General features: G+C 45.9%; 1 protein-coding gene and 1 long non-coding RNA gene across 5 annotated transcripts in view; both read left to right on the forward strand.

Moving 5' to 3' along the window:
- The window catches only part of LOC148399725 (uncharacterized), a 38,003-nt gene extending 22,730 nt beyond the window's left edge, over positions 1–15,273 (forward strand). The window contains exons 3-4 of one of the 2 annotated variants that reach the window (XR_015857842.1): positions 1,060–1,127; positions 12,203–15,273. This is a non-coding gene — a long non-coding RNA (uncharacterized LOC148399725). Of the gene's footprint in view, positions 1–1,059; positions 1,128–11,327; positions 11,429–12,202 lie in introns of those variants that run through there. The other variant, XR_015857841.1, reaches the window with a different exon arrangement.
- Positions 15,274–19,514: 4,241 nt separating this feature from the next.
- Positions 19,515–20,487, forward strand: part of hhip (hedgehog interacting protein) — a 30,114-nt gene continuing 29,141 nt past the window's right edge. The window contains exon 1 of one of the 3 annotated variants that reach the window (XR_015857838.1): positions 19,515–20,423. Coding sequence is in view for 1 of the 3 variants with exons in the window: in XM_088372468.1 (XP_088228594.1) it covers positions 20,109–20,423 (315 nt within the window). In the remaining 2 variants the exon portion in view is untranslated. The remainder of the gene's footprint in view (positions 20,424–20,487) is intronic. The other 2 variants (XR_015857839.1, XM_088372468.1) reach the window with 2 other exon arrangements.

A 20,487-nucleotide genomic window follows, 5' to 3' on the forward strand; every position in this document is an offset into this window, starting at 1 on the left:
CACAAAAGGCGTCTGAATTGCGGCGGGAGCATTTGCGGACTGGCCTTTCCTGCCCGTCGCATCTGCGGAGAGAAGTTCTCGTTCGCCCATCAGTCGCACCGGTTTTCGCCTTTACATGACAAAACATTTCAAATTGAGCAACAGACGATTTTTGCTGATTTTCATGTCTGTTATAAAATTAAACTAATATTAAACTGCTAAATATTGTACAAAGTCAAATATTAAGCTTTAAGGTTTTTTTTTGGGATATTGTTTTGAATAATTGGATGATTCATTGATTATCTGAAATTTAATCAGTATTTAAGGCTTTGGCTTTATTATTAATATTATTATTTATAACAAACTGTGCTTTTGGCAATTATAAAATGTCGGCTCAGTCCAGTCCATCCAACAAACAACACCCACACACACGCACACACACCCACACACCATATGCAGCGATACCACTGAAACGTTTCACGTTAATTGAAGTCGAAACAAAGAGCCTTAACATACTTCCTGGTCGCTCTTTCCCTTTAATCAATTTCCTGCCTTTTGGCCTTATATCATCTCTAATGACTTTTCCTCACCCGCCCCCTTGTGGGGTCCTGACACACATACACACACATTTTCTATCCCCCTACTTAATGTGAAGGCAATACCTTGAGCATCAATACTTTAAGCCCCCTCGGGGTTCCGTCAAACCCCAACAATGGTAAAGGCCCACTGGCACCAGAACCCCACCAGGCCACCTCTGACCCCTTCCTCAACTACCCTGCTGACCCCCCCCCCCACATACACACAGTTTTACATTCATCACATACTTTGGTATTTTCCAGTCACTTGATTTTGACTTGCAGTTGAAATCAGAGGAGATGCCAACAAATATTTTATTTGATATTTTGAAATATTTACTGTATTTATGTATTCATGTCTAAGCTTGTTAGCTGGCTGACCCGTTTACTACTTTAATTCTTTGTTTTGCGCCGTACTTAAGAACTATACAGTATTGAAGATCCTGTCATAAAAGCGAGACAAGAGCGTCCAGCGTCCTCAAGTGCTTTAATCTTTCCGTTTCAGGGAGCTCTTGACCCGAGGCGTCATCCTGTGAGTGTTTGTCGCTTTACGAAGCCAAGGGACCTTATTTGGTAAGTCAAAATGGACACTGCACACCATTGATGTGGGGCTTCTCATGAAAGAGGGGAGGGGGCGGGGCTTGAAGGTGAAGCAAAGGTCGAGACTTGATTTTTTTGCTCTTGATCATATCTGGACTCCTTTCAAGAGTCTTAATGTGTAAACGATAGAGCGACGGCAAATGTGTGTGTGGTCGGCAATGCAGCTGCCCGCAAAATTCGGCCATTTACCGAAACACGCATTACATGATATTATCGTGTTATCCGCGTCCTTGTCGAGCATCACGTACAGGAAGCGTGTCCGACGCATTATTTGCAACGTCGGGGGTCCACCTGTGTGGAGGAACATTTGTGTGTGTGTGTCATGTGCATCCACACACACATAAAAAAAACACAGAAGGTGCACAGATGTTTGAGCTTTCATAAGGCACCACGAACGGAATTGTTCCGGATTGTATATGGGAATATTCATGAGAATATGGATATTGATTATCATTAAGGGTCGAGCGCGGCAGCCATGACTGATTTTGTTTGCGTTGGCTGACAAAATTCAAAAACGAGAAGACCACCTTCCCTTTCACGTTTTCCGACCTCCCTGCCTGTGCATAGTTTAGTCAAGCACTGTAATTTAATCGCGACCTCCTCCATCAGCATCAGGGGTCAAACTGTAGGTGTGTATCTTTAGTTTTGTGTTAGCATCATTCAAATTGAAGCAGTGAGATCTAAAGTGGGCCAACTAAACCATTTTATGAACTCCGACAGCAGCTCCTCGTGATTCAACCCGAGCCTGCTGTGGTCCTAATAACAAAGGTTTTACATCTTCTCGGAAAACCTGCAAGATAAAAAAAAAAAATAGGCAATAAAAATTAAAAGCGCCAGGCGCTCAAAGAGACAAGTCACGGAGCGTAAATATCGGCAGAACAATGAAGTGAGGGAACGTAAACGTCAAGTGAAGCTGGAGGCTGAGTAAAAGTCAAGCGTGAATGTCTGAATGGCGATGTGTGGCTTTCAAGAAGCAGATGCTTGAACACTCTTAAAAAAACAAAACAAAAAAAAAACAAGTCTTGTCCTGTCACACCATAAAATGTTCCGCTCTTTATTGTTGACACTCGACTTTTACCCCTTTGGCAACTTTTTGTTACTAGCTGGTAAAGCCGGGAACGGCCGGTAATTTTCCGTAGGTGCGCCACTACGGAAAATTACCGGCCAACTTATAAGCACTGATACATTTTTAAATTCAGTTGAATATAAGAAAAATATTAATGGCTGGATTAAGATCTGGTAAATATCTCCCTGGAATTAAAAGTCTCGACATTCAAGCAGGAACAGGAACAGCTAAGCGCCCTCCATCGTATCACTGATAGCGGGTCAGCATCGCTTAAAAAAGCCCCCCGAAGCGGGTGAAAGCGGTGCCGTGACCCGCCGGTCTTCGGCGGCGGCGGCTAATCCGGCATGAGAACAACCCGTCAGCCGTGATGAGGTCTAATGGCGGAGCCCGATGAGAACCGGGCCAGTGTTTTTTGTCATCTGTGCGCCAAATTAGCGTGAGGAAAGGAGGAGGGAGGGGCGGGGAGCACAGATGGACCACACCGACTGCCTCACTTTGGACTAATGTGGACATTTTCTCTCTCCGGGGTCAGATATTTACTCCTAATTAGCCGGTGGAATGCGACGCATGAGAGCGGAACAGATACGTTACCGTTTTGGCCGGAATTTCCTCTCCCCTTTTCCACGGCATGCGCTGCTTTAACCTGATTAGGTATGGCACTTATCGGAGAGAGATGAAAGCGCTCCGGGATCAGTGACGCATTGCCGGACCACCTCCTTTTTCTCCTGATTCACCCCCCCTCCCCTCCCTGATCTGTAAATTGTTGGCAGTGATTTAGTGTAACGTCTGACACTTTGGCCTCGGCGTGACATTCGTTGCGCGGAAAAGGGGATCAAAAGGGTCGAGATTCTTTCCATAAAAAAATCATGATTACCGTGTGTGGGGGGGGGGGGGATATGAGATAAACAAGTTTTATAAGGTGAGAAAAGGGCCATGCTGTCAGGAAGTGAGACCGTTCACAACATGTTTGTTTCTTTGCGAGCATCCAAACTGCTGGCAATGATTCAGGGCAGATTTTTTTGCACACACACCAAAAAAAAATGAAAATCATCTTGATGATTCGGACCCTGATTGATTCTCCATATCTGGCCTAAGTCAGGAAAAGTCTGATTATGAGGGGGTTTTTTTTCATGTCAATTGAAACCACTTTTGCCCATCTGGCTCCCACATTAAGAAGACATAAGTGGATTTTTTTTTTAATGTCCTCGTCAGCTGTATCTCGAGTTGTCATCGTTGCCGTTTAAGATTTTCCACCCGGCTGACAAATGAAAACGGTCTGCTGGTGATCACACTCGATCTAAGATGTCCGATCAGCTGACTCGTTCATACGCACGCGAAGCGCAGCGTTTTCAAAAATCGTTTCCTAAATACATTTGACCGTATCAAAGCAAAAAGCGAGCCAGATTCAAACACGTAAATAAACGCTCGGTTACCAAAACACCGGGGTCAGTTGCTAGGTTGGAAATTATCGATTGGTGTGTGGCCCCTGTCCTAAGTTTCGCGGGGACCTCCCGGTTCTGGCCCCTGGTGAACACGACAAGGGTGGGCGGCCGACGTTCCCCCTCACAAGCAACCTCAAGTCATTTGAAGACGAACTTTGTGGCTACTTTCCGCCCACAATGCCAAGCTGCCTTTGATTAGATCTCATTTAAGTGGGCCCCGAAGAAGGGGGTAGCGGAGCTTTCGAGGGTGGGCTCCCACATGAGGGTCCGCCGTTCTCTCCCTCAGAGTCTCGTGCATTTTGACTGTCATCATCTCCTGCAAACACCGAGTGATGCATTCGGGTGCGGTGGGCTCTGGCTCGTGCATGGTGGGGAATGTTGATGAAAAATGACAAGCCGTTATTACGCACGGTGACTACCGAGCCACCCGACCCACCCGTTGCCACACTCTTGGTGCTCTTTGCTAAAAATAAAAAATAAAAAGTCCAAAACTTGAAACTTGGCCAGTGGTTCTTTTTTATTTGCCTCAGCAGATGCATTAAACTGAGCAAAAAAATAGGTATAATGTAGATTATTGCGCATAGATCTGTCAAAATTAATCGAGATGATCAAATTATTCGACAATTATTTTGAAAATCGATAGCATAATTGATTCTAAAAATATTTCCTAGTGACATTCCTAATTGTGCCCCACGAATTCTGCCCAGCAACAAGTGACCGGGTTATGATGCATTAAACTGAGCCAAAAAAGAGATCTATGTAGTTTATTGCGCGTAAATCTGTCAAAATTAATTGACATTATCAAATTAATCGACAACTATTTTGATAATCGATAGAATAACCGATTTTAAAACTATTTGCGAGTGACATTCTTAATTGTGCCCCATAAATTCTGCCTAGTAACAAGTGACAGGTTATGATTTTGACCATGAAAATAATTGAACCGATTTGTTGAGTGGATTTTAGATCGGTTGCACACTTTGAGAATACTACATCGGTGATTATTGACTCGCCCAACGCTAATGGCCCGCACGATGAAGTTCACAGTGTACATCAAACGAGCTCATGTTCCTGAGGGTACACAGCTGCAGGCGCAAGGTTTTGACGGGTTAGGTTACCTGCTCGGGACCACCTGGCTTTGCACACACCTTCCGCTGACCCATGTCTGCAAGTGGAAGTGTAGCGGCAACGCTGCTCCAATGTCACACGTTCCACATGACTGGCCAGGCCTCTTCTTCACACTTCTGACACCCCCCCCAAAAAAAAAAAAAAACTTTGATGTATATTGCCCTTTTCACACGGAAGGAAGGAAGGGTGTACATGCTGGCCAGGTCACAACATTAGGAACACCTGGATCAGGTGGAACGTTTGGTAATGATTTCACATCCGGATTATTAATTTCGTGCAAAATATTGTTGTAATCCAATCAACTTTCATTTGAAATTAGATTTTGTTTAATCGTGTTAGCCAAATGTGCACACCCTTGCCACAGTCCCCAAAACAACTGTACACGCTATTTATAGCTCAACTATGTGCACACCTTACGTCTTGATGTCAGCCTGCCGTAATTTGCACTCATTTTTCTTTTTCGAAAGGAACCCTCGAAAATATCTGGAAGCGTTTAGCGTTTTGTTTTGACTCTGCAAACACTTTACGTGCGGTTGACCATGTGGGAATAAATACAATTTGATGAACAGCATGCTAATTACTTTCTGTTCTTTCTTTTTTTGGTGGGTGGAGTAAAAATATTGTGAGCCACCCTGGTGTAAATGCTAGCTAGCTGCTACACGCATGGTGCGGTCGACTTGGGTGTGTTGTCATAGCCAGCGTGGTGCACACGAGATCGTTTTGTGGGCGCATGCGACGCTGTGGTGGCAGCCTAAGGAGATACTTTGTTTTGTTTTTTATTGGGTGGTAGCAATTCTTTTTTTTTTGTTTTACAGACAGATGCATTAAAACAGAAGCCAAAGACACTCCACCAAAAAAAAATATTGTATTATGATTTATTATTTTAGTATTGTCAGATGTTCTGCCTGTACTTAATATTTCGATTTTTTTTTATTGTTGTAAGCGTCAAGGGATCAATAAGTTATTTTATTCCTTATGCATTTTTTTAATGAATCGGTTAACGGAATTCAATTCAAAATATCGGATTTAGCATTAGCCTAAAAAATATATATATACCCACAAATTTTGTATTTTTGTGTTTGACCTTTTGTTCCGTCAACATATGAAAGTGAAACATTTCTCTCCAGTTGCTCGCTAAATATTTCAATTTTTGCCTCACAACTCAAAGCAAAACAACCAAAGACAGCTCGGAACTCAAAGCATTTCTCTTGGGTCACTCTTAAGTCAAGGCACCACTATAAACTGATGCTAGCCTCGGAACCTTCTAGTTATCACCAAGAAAGGAAGCATTCATTTTGGCAAAGCCACAAAAAAAGTCATCTGTTGTAATTATAGTTTGAAAGAAAACGTCCGGGCAGTCGGGCCTCATGCCGTTTTGCCACCTACGCGGCTAATTCCACAGCCGATGGCTGTGTGTTTAAATCAAGGGTGAAATTGGGGACGTACAAGCCAGTCATTATGTCGCGGCGTGTAAAGTGGGATTAGAGTTGAGTTTTTTTTTTTCTTCCCCTTCCTTACGGGTGGATAAATAGACATTTGTTAACTCTGCCAGGGAGATTATGTGTTCTTTGTTTGGTTTGTGTTCAACTTCCTGTCCAGCGTTTTTGACATGATCTTTATTCTAAAAACATGCCCTGTCTTTTAAATACATGATTTTTTTCATGTAATTATAATATAAATATTACAAATTACATTATTTAAAAAGTTCATATATTTTTTAATATTTTTAATTGAATAGCGAATTCCCAATAATTTGTACTTAACCTCTTATTTTAACACGTTATAATATTTCAAAATTGAAAAGAAAAATCACCAGCGGTATTAACATTACTTTGATTTGTTTTTTCTTGTATTTTTAAAGTTCACTTAAGATTAGCTAATAATCTATAAAAATAAAGAAAATGAAAAATAATATCACTCAGGTACCATAAAAAAAATTGGAAAAAAATCAATAAAATTGACCAAAATTGGAGATTAGTTGTATCTACCACCCAACAGCGACAATATATTCTAAATACCTGCCGGTTTTCTTTAGAAAAATGTGATGTGACAGAAAAAATCAGGTCGCCACACTTGAAGCAGCAGGCAATGGACTTTAACTGACTGCGCTCGTGTTCCACTCTAAATCATTTCTCCATTCCAGGCCAATCTGGCCGTGTGCTCAGCCCAGTCATTATCCGAGTTCTTCTCATTACAGCTGTTCAAACAGTGCACGGTCAAACCATCCGTGTGCTAAGAAAACACCCGATCTACTTTGGCGACGCGCGCTAAAACAACGCCAAGGAGAGCGTAGTCCAGTTTGTCGTAGCTTCCCTTGCGTAGAGACCCCGAAATAACGCCGCAGAGGTGAAGAAAGAGAACGTGCGTGGATCAGATGGTGACGTCAAAAATCCGAGAAGGCCCCCGTGTCTCTGTGGCGGTGACTCACGGCTAATTAGCGCAAGACCCGTTCGCCAGCATGGCGGCTGGAAGTCGACGCAAAACAAAAACGGGCCAGGATAGGTCACACTTGGATCTCACGGGAATGACCCAATCCCATGACGTACGCTCCAGAGGGTTGGGGTTCTGAATGGACTCATCAGAACCTCAAGAGCCGTCGCTCACAATTTTCTAATGATTCCCGGAATAAAATGAGATTTTCCTGGTTTTCTTTGCTTTCACAGCCTCCACCTCTGACCCACGTCATGGCGGTGGAGGCCAAACCGGGAGCTTGGACCGCAGCCGTAACGGGGCCTCGATCAATCCCCGAGTGTTTTCTTTGCATTGTGATTTACTGTACATATGCGGCATGCTAGTGGGAAGACGCGGTGGCTAAGGCTGACATAAAACATATGTATGTACATTTTAGCAGGGGGGGTGGGCGGTGGTTGCAGGAGAGGAGGGGTGGAGGATTATCTGGGATCAAAAAGAAGATATGAGTTTGAGACAGATGGGGCGGGGCCGGGGTTTTCATACCAGACAGACGTCTTCCCTTAAGCCTCTCGGTTGGAGGTTCTACCAGGTGGCATGAAGACGTGCTCCGAGAGCCCAAACATTTGATTTGTGGTCCAAGCCGGAGATCTGGGTTCAGATTTTTTTCGTGAAGGCACGGTCACTGATTGTACGCGCGTGTAATGTCAGTTCATTGTACCGAAAGATCCAAGCAGCGTGCTAAAACGCACTACGCGAAACGTACCGAGGGGCTGGTGGAGGATTGGGGGGGGCGCGGTCTTGCGCAACGTGATTAGGCCCACGCTGCGATCTTGACTCCTCGTCAAGAATGCTCGCAAATCCTCGCGAATGACATCAGCGCGGGCCCATCCAAGCCCTCAGCGCCAGAAAAACTGGACACAAGCGGGAGACAAATATGCCAAACCCCCCCCCCCCTCCCACTATTTCACACCCCCTGCACACCCACCCTCTATTATTCCTAACCCCTCTGCTTGTTCCTAAAAGCTTGGTTACATCATCCTCTGCGTTTCAATAATGCCTCTGAAATCTCCCAGCGGCTGCGGGGACGAAGAAAGACAGGGCGGATGCAGGAATGCGTGACAAAGGACGCAAAATTTCAGGGGGGGAATGCAAAGGGGGACAAGAAAAATGTTTCCAAGTAGTAGTGGTGCTCCCCCCTCCCCTTCCCCAGCATTGATGGGGGGGATTGGAGGGGGGGGGGGGTTACGCAGCCATAGCAGACATTTTTGTGGTGAAATCATTAAACCCACGTGCAGCTCTCCCTCTGTGGTCACTGGGGGTCGTGCTCCTCTGCCTTTAGCTGAATAAATCATAAAGTTGGCCGGGCGGACCACACAAGAAGAAGAAGACGACGGCGGGTTGCTCACACACACACGGATCGGCCCCCGCCCCGGACCCTTGTTATAGGTTGCCCGACAGCCCCCCCCAGCAAGAGGCAGAGAAGGGAAGAATATACAGGAGATTGTGTCACGGGGATTGACTCTGAGCTACAGAGATTTTTTTTCGGGGATGGGGCAATGCCCACCCTAATCCAGCAGATGACGCTAACATAAGACACGGTGAAATGGTGTTGACCTCTCAGAAATATACTCCCGCTTTAAGAACCATTTTTCTTTTTCTGTCACTGGCTGAGTCAAAATAACTCCCCAGACTTCAACCCAATAGAGAATAGGGATCAAACTCCAAGCCCGGGGGGTTAATTTGCGTCTTGCTCCACCACCTGTGAGATATTTGAAAGTCGCGTCCAGGTGGAGACGGTCAGGAGTTTGCGGGGAGGTACGGGAAAAACAAATCCACGCAGCTGATGAAAAATAAAGCAAACATTTGCTAGTAACATCAGTTTCCTGAGCATCGTCGGGGGGCGCTTCCCGCTCCGTCTGGACCCAGCTCGCCAGACTGATCCCTCAGACGAGCAGCGACTTACGCCAAGGAGGAAGCGCGCTGCCGTCTATGGATTGCGCACTGTCTGGGGAACATTTAACCAGGACCGGCTGAGAATGTGTGTGTGTGCGTGTGTGCGTGTGTGTGTTTGCAGGATACACCAATTAATGCAAAAAATGACTCGAGCAGACTGACAGTAAAAACGTCAGTCATGTTTTTAAAAGTAGTTTGTGGGCGTTGGAGAGCAATAACGGGATAAATGTTTCGACACACGTCGGACGTATCATTAGGCACACCTGCACGAGTGCTGTCTGCGTGATGTTTTGTCGTGTCGTCAGGGAGTGTTAGACCTCCGCAAATCAAAAAACGACAACGGAGGAGTATGCTAATTGTTAGCCGTGTGCCAATAGTGTTTCCCATTGTATGCTAGCGTGAAGCTAGCAGCTAGCTTTCACCACACGTGTGAATCTCTTTGTTTTATGCTAACCTTGAACTACTGATACTTTTCAATGGCTGGTCAGGTGTGTGATTGTAATTTTAGTTACGAAGTCTCATCTTCATTTCCACTTTCTCACCACACATCCCAAAACAAATGTACCCATTCGAGCCCCCGACCCGCAGTTTGAAAACAGGTCCAATAATAATACTCAGTTTACATTTGTGCTCGACTGTGCCTGGATTCCAAATTAGCCACACTGTCAGCTGCATTTGTGTCCCCGAAGCTCCATTATCAACACTCATAGGGCTCATGATGGGATTCCTAGAGCTAACTGTACATTCTTTAGCCACAAGAAAGTACAGCGTGTCCTTGAGTCCAAAGAGTTGAGTAGTGTATACGCAAACATAAGCACCAAGGATACCCAGAATTTTTTTTTTGCCGAATTGAATACCCTCAGGGCCAGTATCGATACTTTTTGTTCCAGTATCGGAATCATTATTACAAATTTAAATGTTTCTCATTGAGGAAATATGCCGGGTCACAAGAAAATGAATGTCCAACATCCCGTCGACTCGACGTCTACTCGAATCATCATCATCATCAAATGTCTCGCACAACTTCCCGCTCAGACGTTTGCGAAGGCCAGATCCTTCCGTTGGCCGCTCGGGGAATGGCAAGCGTCAGCGACAGTTTTACAACGTGCAATGATGGCGCAGATAAAAGCCAAATGCTTCACAAAGGCAAAGGGCCTTTCTTAGATAAGCGCTAAACGTTATTCCGTGGCCAATTTGCTGTCATCAAAGTTTAACCGGCCCTACTAATGAACGCCGCTTTCAAGACATTCTGGAACCTTAAAGACATTTTTTTTTTTTTCGATCCAATCAGCTTTTCTTCCACATTAACGTTTCACAGAGAGCTCATTGGCCTCCGAATCCCCTCCAAGCTAACGACTGATACAATCTCCAGGTAATGGCAGCCCCTAGCGCCACCGGTGAGGTCACGGGGGCAGGGGGACGGAGGGGCAAAGTTCACACGCAAATGTGTGGCCGCCCAAGGGAGTCGATAGACGCCGACGCCTTTCTTAACGGCGAGACTATCGTGTTTCAAAAAAACTCAACCAAGTAACCTGACAAACTGATGAATTAGAGGACTTTACCAATACCACAAATGCTCATGGTAAGGGAACTTAGCTTTGGTTACCAATCACGGGTCAACGACATGGTGCCCATAGCCTCTGTTCTAAAAATAGCTCACTAGGGATGTGACATTGAATGTAAACACTGGCAGGGCATTATAGAAATAGTGTTGATTTATCGGGTTCTTGCAAATATAATTATAGTTATCATAGTATCATCATAGAATATATATTTTTTGGGAGTAAATGGAGGAAAACACCATTTTGAGGGTGTTTTTGGCGAGATATTTAACTTGGCTAAAAGCGCTAAAGCAATTAGCACAATATGGCTACTTTAGCCATGATTTAACATTAAGCTAATATTCACAAACGTGTTATTTCACAAATGTGTAGCAACTTGGTAGTCATTGCATTAATCGGTACCCAAGAAGTAGCTCTTTGTTGAAAACCTTCAAAACAGTAAAAAGAAAAACAAAAGTCCCTTTGTAGGCCCTAAAATACATCTGACTGATTGCCACCTTGTTCCAAAAAAAAAAATGGTGGGGCATCTCTCCTGCAGGTGTATGCAGAACACAGTCCAGTCATTGTGTTGTTATCAGAACTTGTAACAATAAATCACTCTGTTGCGCAGGTGGAGACCCTCACACCGGACCTCAGCATCTCCACTCATAGGCCAGGGGATATTAGTACAGTGGGGGGGTCACACCCATCCTTTTTTTTTTTTTTTTTTTTTTTAAAAACAGAACCCTCTTTATGCTGCTGTTTATTATGATCCCCCCCGACCCCACCCCCTGGTTAGCCTTGCCTGGTGCTACGCACATGTCCACATGGTACCGGCGGTTTCGCCGGGCTCCAAACAACTGATAGGGTGCACTGAACCTTCCGTGTAAACTTTAGAAAACACACATGGAGCGGAACTGTAATTATTTACTGTAGCGGGGCGCAGGAGTGCTTTTAAGGAGGGGGGCAATGTGAAATGAAGGTAGGACGGGGAGGGTTATGATGTTTGTATACGTCAACATGTTTGGTGTTTAAGAGGCGGAAGGAAGCCCTGTGCCAAACTGGTGTCCACCTTTCCAGGATGAGGGAGCTTGTTACAAAGTGTGTGGTGGTGTTGAGGGGGGGGGGGGGGGGGGGGTATTTTTGTGAGCACCCCTACAATGCTCCACCTGTGCCTCAGCCATACCCCGCAGGACCACCCACTTAGGGGGAGAGAGAGAATCCCTATAACCGAGTTGGGTGGGCAATAAGGCCTCGCATTGAAGCATGTGAGACAAGTGAAAGACTCAGGAGGAACGATTCTCAGCAAACACGATCACAGCACCACCAGCGAAGAATTGGCAAGTGTTGGGAGGAATTCAAAAGACACTGTGTGTGCTGATACTTCCTGTATTTTATACTGTTAAAAACAAGAAGCGTGGCATGAGATGGAAATTGAGGTCATGTGATCTAAATGATTCCGCCAGATAGTAATAAAAATGCTCGATGTTTGATTTGCACTTCCAGAGAGGCTGTATTGTAATTACCGGAACTGGATCTAGATGAAGAATCAGGATTCACATCATTTTGGTAACGTGGATGTTGGGGTCTCAGTGTTTTGGACAAATTGATTGGATTGAATGAATTTTTGTTGTTTGTTCAGTAAGATCTGGATCTGGAACAACATGTAAAACTCAAGAAATTTTCATTTGGAATATGAACAGAAACTTGGATTGAGTTTTGGTAGCAGAACTGATTCAATTTTTTTAATTTAATGTCACAATCACGATCTGTCGCTAAAAATGTTATGGAAGAATGAGTTTGCTAGTTCACTGAGTTTCTTGGGACAGCAACTTTCATCCACCTGCTAATTTTGAAACTGGGTAGAGTCTTAGATCCTCAACCTCATTTTGGTTCACTAATTATTCATACTGTACATGTTCTGGAACGGGCTGGAAACAAATCAAGACAAAAAAATCGCGAGTTGCTTTCTATGAGGCGAGCCTAGCAAGCGGTAGCTACGCTAATGTTAACTTGGAGGGATGAGGCTGTGTTTACTTGTATCCGTCTTTGCTTATGTGTACGTGAGTGATTGATGGGCCAGTGTGGGGGTGTGGTGGGGCGAGGGCCTCCTTCCCGGTGGTCCGGCTGGGCTCTTAGCCACTATTCAATGACCCGAACGGCGTCGCAGCACCGCTAAACGACGCTAAACCCGCCACCAATCTTCCGTCGAGCCCGTCGCTTGTTTTCTGCCAACGCCTTGTTTGGATGGTGGCCGCCATGGAACTAAAACCCACCGTTTGTTTAGGTGTCACCATTTCGTGTGATTCACGCAGAGTGCCACTCCTCGTGCGTTAAGTGGCAAAAATGAGAACGAGTGGAATAAAACAGCTCCGAAACACTAGCCCGCGTTCAAATAAACAAAGGCGTGTGGGGTCCCGAACGCAAACACACAATTCATTAGGCGTCTCGGCACACAAACACACTCGCGCACACGTCTGCTTTTCTTGCTATCTCCCCAATTAGACAATCAAACAGCTGCGCTGACCCCTAGCTTCTCTGGGATGGCGAGTTTACACCCCGACATGGGCCGCCTATTCCTGTTTACCCCGGCAAAGCCCGCTGATGGATTGTATTGTTTGGCCTTTGGCGGCTATAATTGCCTGGCTTGTATAGGTTAAAGCCGGGGATATATTCCGCAGACCCCAAACATGCCACACATGGCCTCTGGGTCAATAACAGCGGTATCAGGCCAGGGCCCCCTAAATGGTAAAAGGGTCACGAGTGAGCATGACAGGACGGTGGCAATGACTTCACCACCTTAGCCAGCCCCTCACCCAGAGACATGAGCATGCCTCCGAACACCGCTACACCCAATAAATATTTACCGGCCAGTCCAAACAACCTGCTAAACATTGGCATAATCCGTTTACGTTATTTAGCAACCGCGTGTCAAGGTAGAATGTCGGCCTCGAAAAGTCGAAGGCAGATTTCTGAATTTCATCGTCGTGTCTGCGCTCTGTAATTCATCCACGATTCAGCGGAGACTGATATTTATTTCACGCAGCCACATGGTTTTGTTTTATGATAACTGCGAAAGGTACGGTGAACACGTTTGGACAGTTAAGACTGTTTTTGGCCCTTCCAGGTCAAGGTTGTCAGACAATCGACTTTCTTCTGTCTTATACGATGATCCTGTAAGATTATCTTTTGGTCTGATGTGGATTTAATAAAAAGTGTATTTAATAATAGGGCCCAAAAATTTTATATCAGATCAGGAAATTAGTTGTTAGGTAGCTTTATTAATGTAAATTTAGCTTGTTTCGTTTTAAACTATTATCGTCAAAATATCAGGATCTCGCGTCTCCGCAATCTCGCGCCAACCGACAGGTGCATCGTATTCCTCGCGTACGTCGTTAATGTCCCACAACGGGAACACGGGGAGCGCTGGCGCAATCAAACTCGCGGCGTGACCGGGCGCAAAACCGCAGCGCCGCTCGCTGTCCGCACGACAGAGCAAATATTTGGAGATACTTCTTGGCGCGTTCATCCCGCTTAAAAAAAACGAAGCGAGGTTCTGAACGACTAAAATTTTATAAGATGACCTGCCAATCATTCCATGGTTATGCCTGTCAAGTTAACCCCGCTGGTGGTCCGGACTTTATTGTAATAACACACGCCGCCTCGGCCTCTAAACTCTTGACAAGCCGCGCTAATCAAAGACACGGCGGCCTCGGAGGAACGCTGATTGATTCCACTCTGCTTCCTTCTTTCGTATTTGGACTGCCAAAAGTCTGACTCAAGTGTTCGCTTTTTACAACGTATTAGCGGACCACATGTCTAAGCTGCGTCACGCCTGTTCGCTGAAGACCACCGTTGAAGTTCAGAAGCACATTCAAAAACGCTGGTTTACAGATTTAGTTTATAATGAGCTAGGTTGGCACCTTAGCGCCCTCTGTTGACCAACCACCCCTAATTTTTGGAATTTATTGGATTGACAGACGTCTCTGTGTGAAAGTGCACGCAATGTCATTTTTTGGCTGGGTTCCGTGTGAAAGGCAAAGGCAGATAAGCGACATCAAGGCCTTGCTGACATAGTACGGAAAAACATTTTATCGGAGTCTTTGTACATCCAGCACAGATGTCTTCTTCCAATCCTTGGTGGTCCTGCACTGCTATCAGCATGTGGAATGTGTCCACAGGAAGGTCCTGTCCTACGGGCTCGCAATTAGCCGCAGATAAACGAGACTTTTGCACCCTTGTCCCAGTGTACCCTTGTCGTTCAACGACGTGATCTGTTCCCACAAGATGCGTGTTTCCGGTCACTGACTGTTTTGTGTTATTGCGACGAGGACGACGACACTTCCCGTCAGATGCTGTCACTTGGTGCAGTGACCCCGTTTGAAGCGACTGCTTGGTCGTCCAGATCCCTGTTGAAGAAACGTTCTTCTTAAAAGGGGAACGATTGTGACTGTGAACTGGAGTTTGAACTGATAACCTCCTGGTAACCTGCGCACATGCTCAAAAACTGACTCCGATCTCAGCGAGGGGACCACCTTCAGAATTCCCCCCCCGCCCTTCTCCGGTCCTAATGAGAACCTTTCCTCCTGGAGGAGACATTAAGGCGCATTATGCATAAGCCTGTCGAGCGTCGGCGGACGCACGGTGAATAATCGTAACAATAACGGCGAGAGCCGGCCATAAATCATGAAAGGTGTTGACGTCAGACTAGAGTGAAAGTAAGACGAGAAGCAGCGGTGGGGGTGAAGCCCAGCGGTAGCAAATCTGGCACGTTGTTGGGATGTCGCGTCAAAGCTTCCATCAAATCCTTTTCCGCGGTGACCCCGAAGCCACGGTATGAAAATTCCGGGTGTAAGACGATCTCGGCGCGGGGGCGGCGTCACCTGGGCTTTGACGTGCGACCGCAAAGTCAGAAAAATCAGAGAAGTCCAAGGAGGAATGGGGAAACGTGCGGAGACGAGCCTTCAGATCAATCATCCCGACAAACGCCATCCCGGGACCACCTTGGAGTCGAGGAAAAGGAATCGCTTTCCGTTAGCCTCATAGAACTACGAGGAAGTTGATTCAACTGAGAACATCCTTTAGATGAAATCTTTTAAACCACACACTCCCAACGTTGTGCGTTTAAGTTTGGGAATCATTCACGTTCATTTTAATGCCCTTGAAGACTCTTAGCCACACCCCCCAAAAAAATCATTTTCAGCAATAGATTGGCAATTTGAGGGTGGTGGCCATGGCAATAATACTTTGGCATCGGCTTAACCCGATGGAAGCGTTTACCAGCAAGTGGCCGCAAAGTCATTGCTGAGCTGAACATTATCGTCTCATGTGCCAGAGGGGGATTGGTCTCTGGTTTTCTATTATGAGGCTGCGGCCGGAGAGGAAGCCCCCCCCCCCTTAAAAGGCAGACCACTACAAAGGCAGTTAGCCACAAGCAACAGCGCCCAACTGGTCAACGGCGGTGGTGCTTAATCTCAGACAAGGAAAAAAACAGCAATTGGAAACAGGGCAGAAATGATAGAGGCCAGAAAAGAATGATTCGTGGAATTTAATGGGATAGATAAGAATCATACAAAAAGGTGGACCTACAAATAGACATCATAACTAGTTAATTTACTAACAGACTGAAAAACTGACAAAAGATAAAGAAATAAACACACTAAGATAACGAAATAACTACGGCATGCTAACTAGCTAGCTAACTAACTAAAGATCTGTGCTAATAATCATGCTAACAAAAACAAACTCACTCACTCACTGAGGGATGTGCTAGTAATCATACTAACTAACTAACTAACTAACTAACTAACTGCATGTGCTAATTGTTCTAACTATAAAAATAACAAAGGAGCGAGTTAGTTAGCATACTAATGAATTTACAAACTGTGTAGCTAATAAAAATGCTAATCCGGGAAAAGTGTGAGTCTTAAACAATTTCACCGAAAAAATGATGGCTATTGCAACCTTTCACCAGGAAAAGTGTGGGTTTTTAATTCTTTCCTGGATAAGTAAGTGGGTGTTGAACCCTTCCACCGGGAAAAGTGCCACAGCATGGTCGGCCATCCCGCCGTAGAGTCGCAAGCCAAGCTTGGTGGAAACTTGGCCGGGTCGCCATTTCCCAGGGGTCTCCGACACGCCGCCGCCCCCTTCCCACCCCCTAACCTCCGTTTTCCGCGTTTGCGCTGTACTGAGGCCCAAACATCTCGTGCCAGCGTGCCGGGCAGTCTTTGGGTGGCTGGGCTTAGTCACACCGTGTGTACGCTTCAGTCAAACACGGCCCGAGGACACTCCGGGGTGGTACGGAGGAAGGATCCAAAGGTGAAGCCGGTGTGGTCCAGCGCGTCGAGTGGCTGATTTAGTGACTGTTGACATCGGGCAGGCGGCCCGGGCTGACTCAGCGCGCATGACGTTGCGTTTAAAGGTCCTGCTGTATTGTGGACTGTTCACACAGCTGGGGGAAAAGGGGGCTACTGGATCCCGTTTTGCGTCACCGCACCCCCTCAAAGCGTTCATAAACAGATGGTCCGGGCTCATTAAAGGCTATTCGTGGCGTCGGACGCCTCCAGGCGGAGACAATTGCCAAACGTTAAGACCAAGTTGCGAGCGTAACACAATGCTGCTGTGTGCTCGGAGCCGAGCCGCGGGACGAGCGCTCGCTGATGTCATGCTGACAGGCTTCCGGAAAAGGCCGGAATGCGGTTGGTGTCAAACTCAGGACGACGCAAATACATCTTGAGCTAAAAGTTAGACAAAGTGGAAATATAGATGGCGTCGTTTGGCTGGTCATCCAGATTTCAATTTTAATTATTGGAAATTATTAATAGAACAAATTTCGCCGCATCGCACCACACTGCCTCAAGAGGCCGAGGCGCGCACAGCAATTATTTTATTTGGATTTTTTTTTTCCTTGCTATTATTTGACTATTTAAAGTTGAGATTTGGGAGTTTAAATATGAAATCAATTTCTGTTGTTGTCCTTGTTCACACCATCTAACAAAAAAAAGGACGAGCCGACTCCGCAGAGGCTTGGCGGTTTCCGCTTGCGGTTTTTGAGAAAGCACAAATGGTTGCTCTGTCATCCGTTTGAGTTATGAGGCAAACAATGGAAGAAGGCAAGGATCACAACGGGGATATTTGCTCAGTCTGGGGTAGCGCCGACTTTGTGGTGTTGATCCTCGTGTGGCCGCAAACTAAGCGGCAACTTCCGGGATGTCCTCACGGGGTCACACTGGAGAATTTCCCAACGAGCCCAGCAGACATAAAAAGGGAATTAAACTTGGCTTTGTGATGAGAAGCTTTTTGTTCAAGTCAAAAATATCCCAGCGTACTCAACTCATAAAAACTCAAATGAAATCTTTGGGGAAAACTAGGAATAAATCAGAGCAGGTTAGAGTGCCTCGTCGTTGCTGTATTTTAATACAAACTAGCAGCTGATTGGATGGCTTTCTAATTTTATGCACGTGAAATATGTGTCCATTTTATATAATAACTAACATACCAAAAACATCAAAACAAATAAGCCCCCCCGCCTACCCTAACCCTTCACTTTGGCACTCAGCAGAAATAATCGCATTTGCTATTGGCTGAAAAAGGAATGCGGAAAGGAAGCTTTGGAATTCTTTCACGTGTAGCAATTGCAATAAAACTGCAAGACAACAACCAGGAATGAGACGGCTTTGGAAATTGAGAGTTTTGCAAGACAAGAGACATTGCTCAGTGTGTGTGTGTGCGTGTGTGCCTGCGCGTGTGTGTGTGAGTGTAATGATCTATCTCTCAGCAGATGTGCTCCCCTCTGCTCCACATCTGCATCCCACATGTTTTCTCGTCGCTCACTCCCAAACTGAAGCTTCGGACATTCTACGCCGTCTGCAACAGGCTTTACCCAAACGGAGGTGTGCTCACCTTGGGGGTGCGCCATATTAAAAAAAAAAGTGCACCGACCTGACATGGTTTAATAGAGATACATATTTACATCATTTTTATTTCTCCATGGTTATTTTTTGTATTTAAGGATGGCCACATCGGCGTGTCTAAAGGGGTTTGCCGCCTCAAAAACAAAAGTAAAAGGACTGTGTGGCCCTGAAATGAGCCCGCCAATGTAAAGAATGCAGAAGGTCGAGGGACCATGGGGGGGGGGACATCTTCTTCATAGCGGGTCATTTCCATAATTGCCCACAATCAAAGCGGACCCCCTTCTTGGAAGCAGAGACCCCCAAGTAAGAACAGGTGCCAATTCTCGAAGAACAAAAAAAATTGCAGGAGTTGTTTCTCCAAATTGCCACGGTGTTCACCTCTTGGATGGCTGTGGGGTGACTAAAGGGGGGATTCGTCCCACGTTGAGGGTGGTATCAAGATGAACAAAGACGCAAGGGCAAGCAAATGCCAAGTAATGGAGTCACTTGTCCAAAGCGATTGGTCCACTTTCTTGAAGGCGCTTTGTCATTGGCACTTGCTCTGGTGAAGCCGTACATTTCTGAACTTGGCTCTGCCACCTCCAGCAGGTGGATCCCTGAAGCCCCCCCATTGGCTATGCCCTCCCCACGCCCCTGCCATTCATCCTTAAATTTAAAACTGAGGTTTCTTTTTCATTGTTTCAAATGTTCCAATTTGACCCAGGAAAGGATCATTTCATATATTTCCCATGCATTTAAATAACTATAATAGCAAATTTGTGTTAAATTCATTATAGGTCAGTATTGCCGTCTAGCCTACTGGACAAATTATAGACAGATTTGATTTGATCTAAATCCCTATATCATCATAAATGTGACGATTACGTTGCGTGTGTCCGTACATGCATGCGCGCGTGCATGTGAGTGCGTGAATCCGCATGTTTTCAAATGCGCGCACTCACTCTTCCCTGCAGACAGGTGACCGTCGACCTCGTGTGTGCAAGCGTGTGTGTGGAGGGGCGTGTGTGCGTGTGTGTGCGCGCGCGCTACGCGCGTCCCCGTTGAACATATACGTCACGGCGCTCTTCTCGCGCGCTGGTTAAAAAGGAGGAAAGCGCACGAGCAAAACATGTGAGCGCTCCTGAGGACTTGCACGAAAGAAGAAGGAACTTTTACTGTCGTTTTTCCTTGTTTTTTTTCCTCAATGCCTCCACACACTGCGGGATTATCATTGTTATTGTCATCTGTAAGGGACGCCCGGGCTCTGCTTTTGTGGATAAATTGCCATCTTTTTGCTGTTTTCTGGGAAACAGCTCGTATTTATTATTATTAGGAGGCAGACACCTGCAGCATGCTCGTAAACGTAATAAACTCCCACATAAATAGTGCTTTAATATAACAAATTGCTTTTATTTTTTTGTGCATCCTCCTTTTTTGGAAGTATTGTGGATTTATTTGTTTGGATCTTTCTTTTTGGATTTTTGTTTTTTCTAACGTTGTTGAAAAAAAAGAAAGTAACAATGAAGCACTTGCAGTTTGTGCTGGTGCTGGCCATTGCTGTCAATGTTTGGGAGTGCGGGGACGCCAAATTCGGACCCGAGCGTGGCGGCGAACTGAGCGCCAGGAGGCGACGCTGCTACGACGGCAGCCTGCCCAAGCGCCTCAAGAAGCGGGAGAGGAAAGTGCTCCTGGATGGCGGCGCTGGCTCTACAACCACCTCCACGGCCACCACCACCGGCGGCGGAGCCGAAGTTTGCCACCGGCTCTACCCGCGAGTGTCCTGCTGTCCCACCAGGAGAGCCGCGTATCAGATCGCGCACCGCAGGGATGCCCGGGTAAGGTTTACAAGAGCGACGTTGGGGGCTTTTTACGACCTTCGTCATTCTGTTTTATTGTGGT

This window comes from Syngnathus floridae, chromosome 4 (assembly GCF_059516105.1).
Source record: "Syngnathus floridae isolate MCC-2025c chromosome 4, RoL_Sflo_1.0, whole genome shotgun sequence".
In the NCBI taxonomy this organism is placed as follows: domain Eukaryota; kingdom Metazoa; phylum Chordata; class Actinopteri; order Syngnathiformes; family Syngnathidae; genus Syngnathus; species Syngnathus floridae.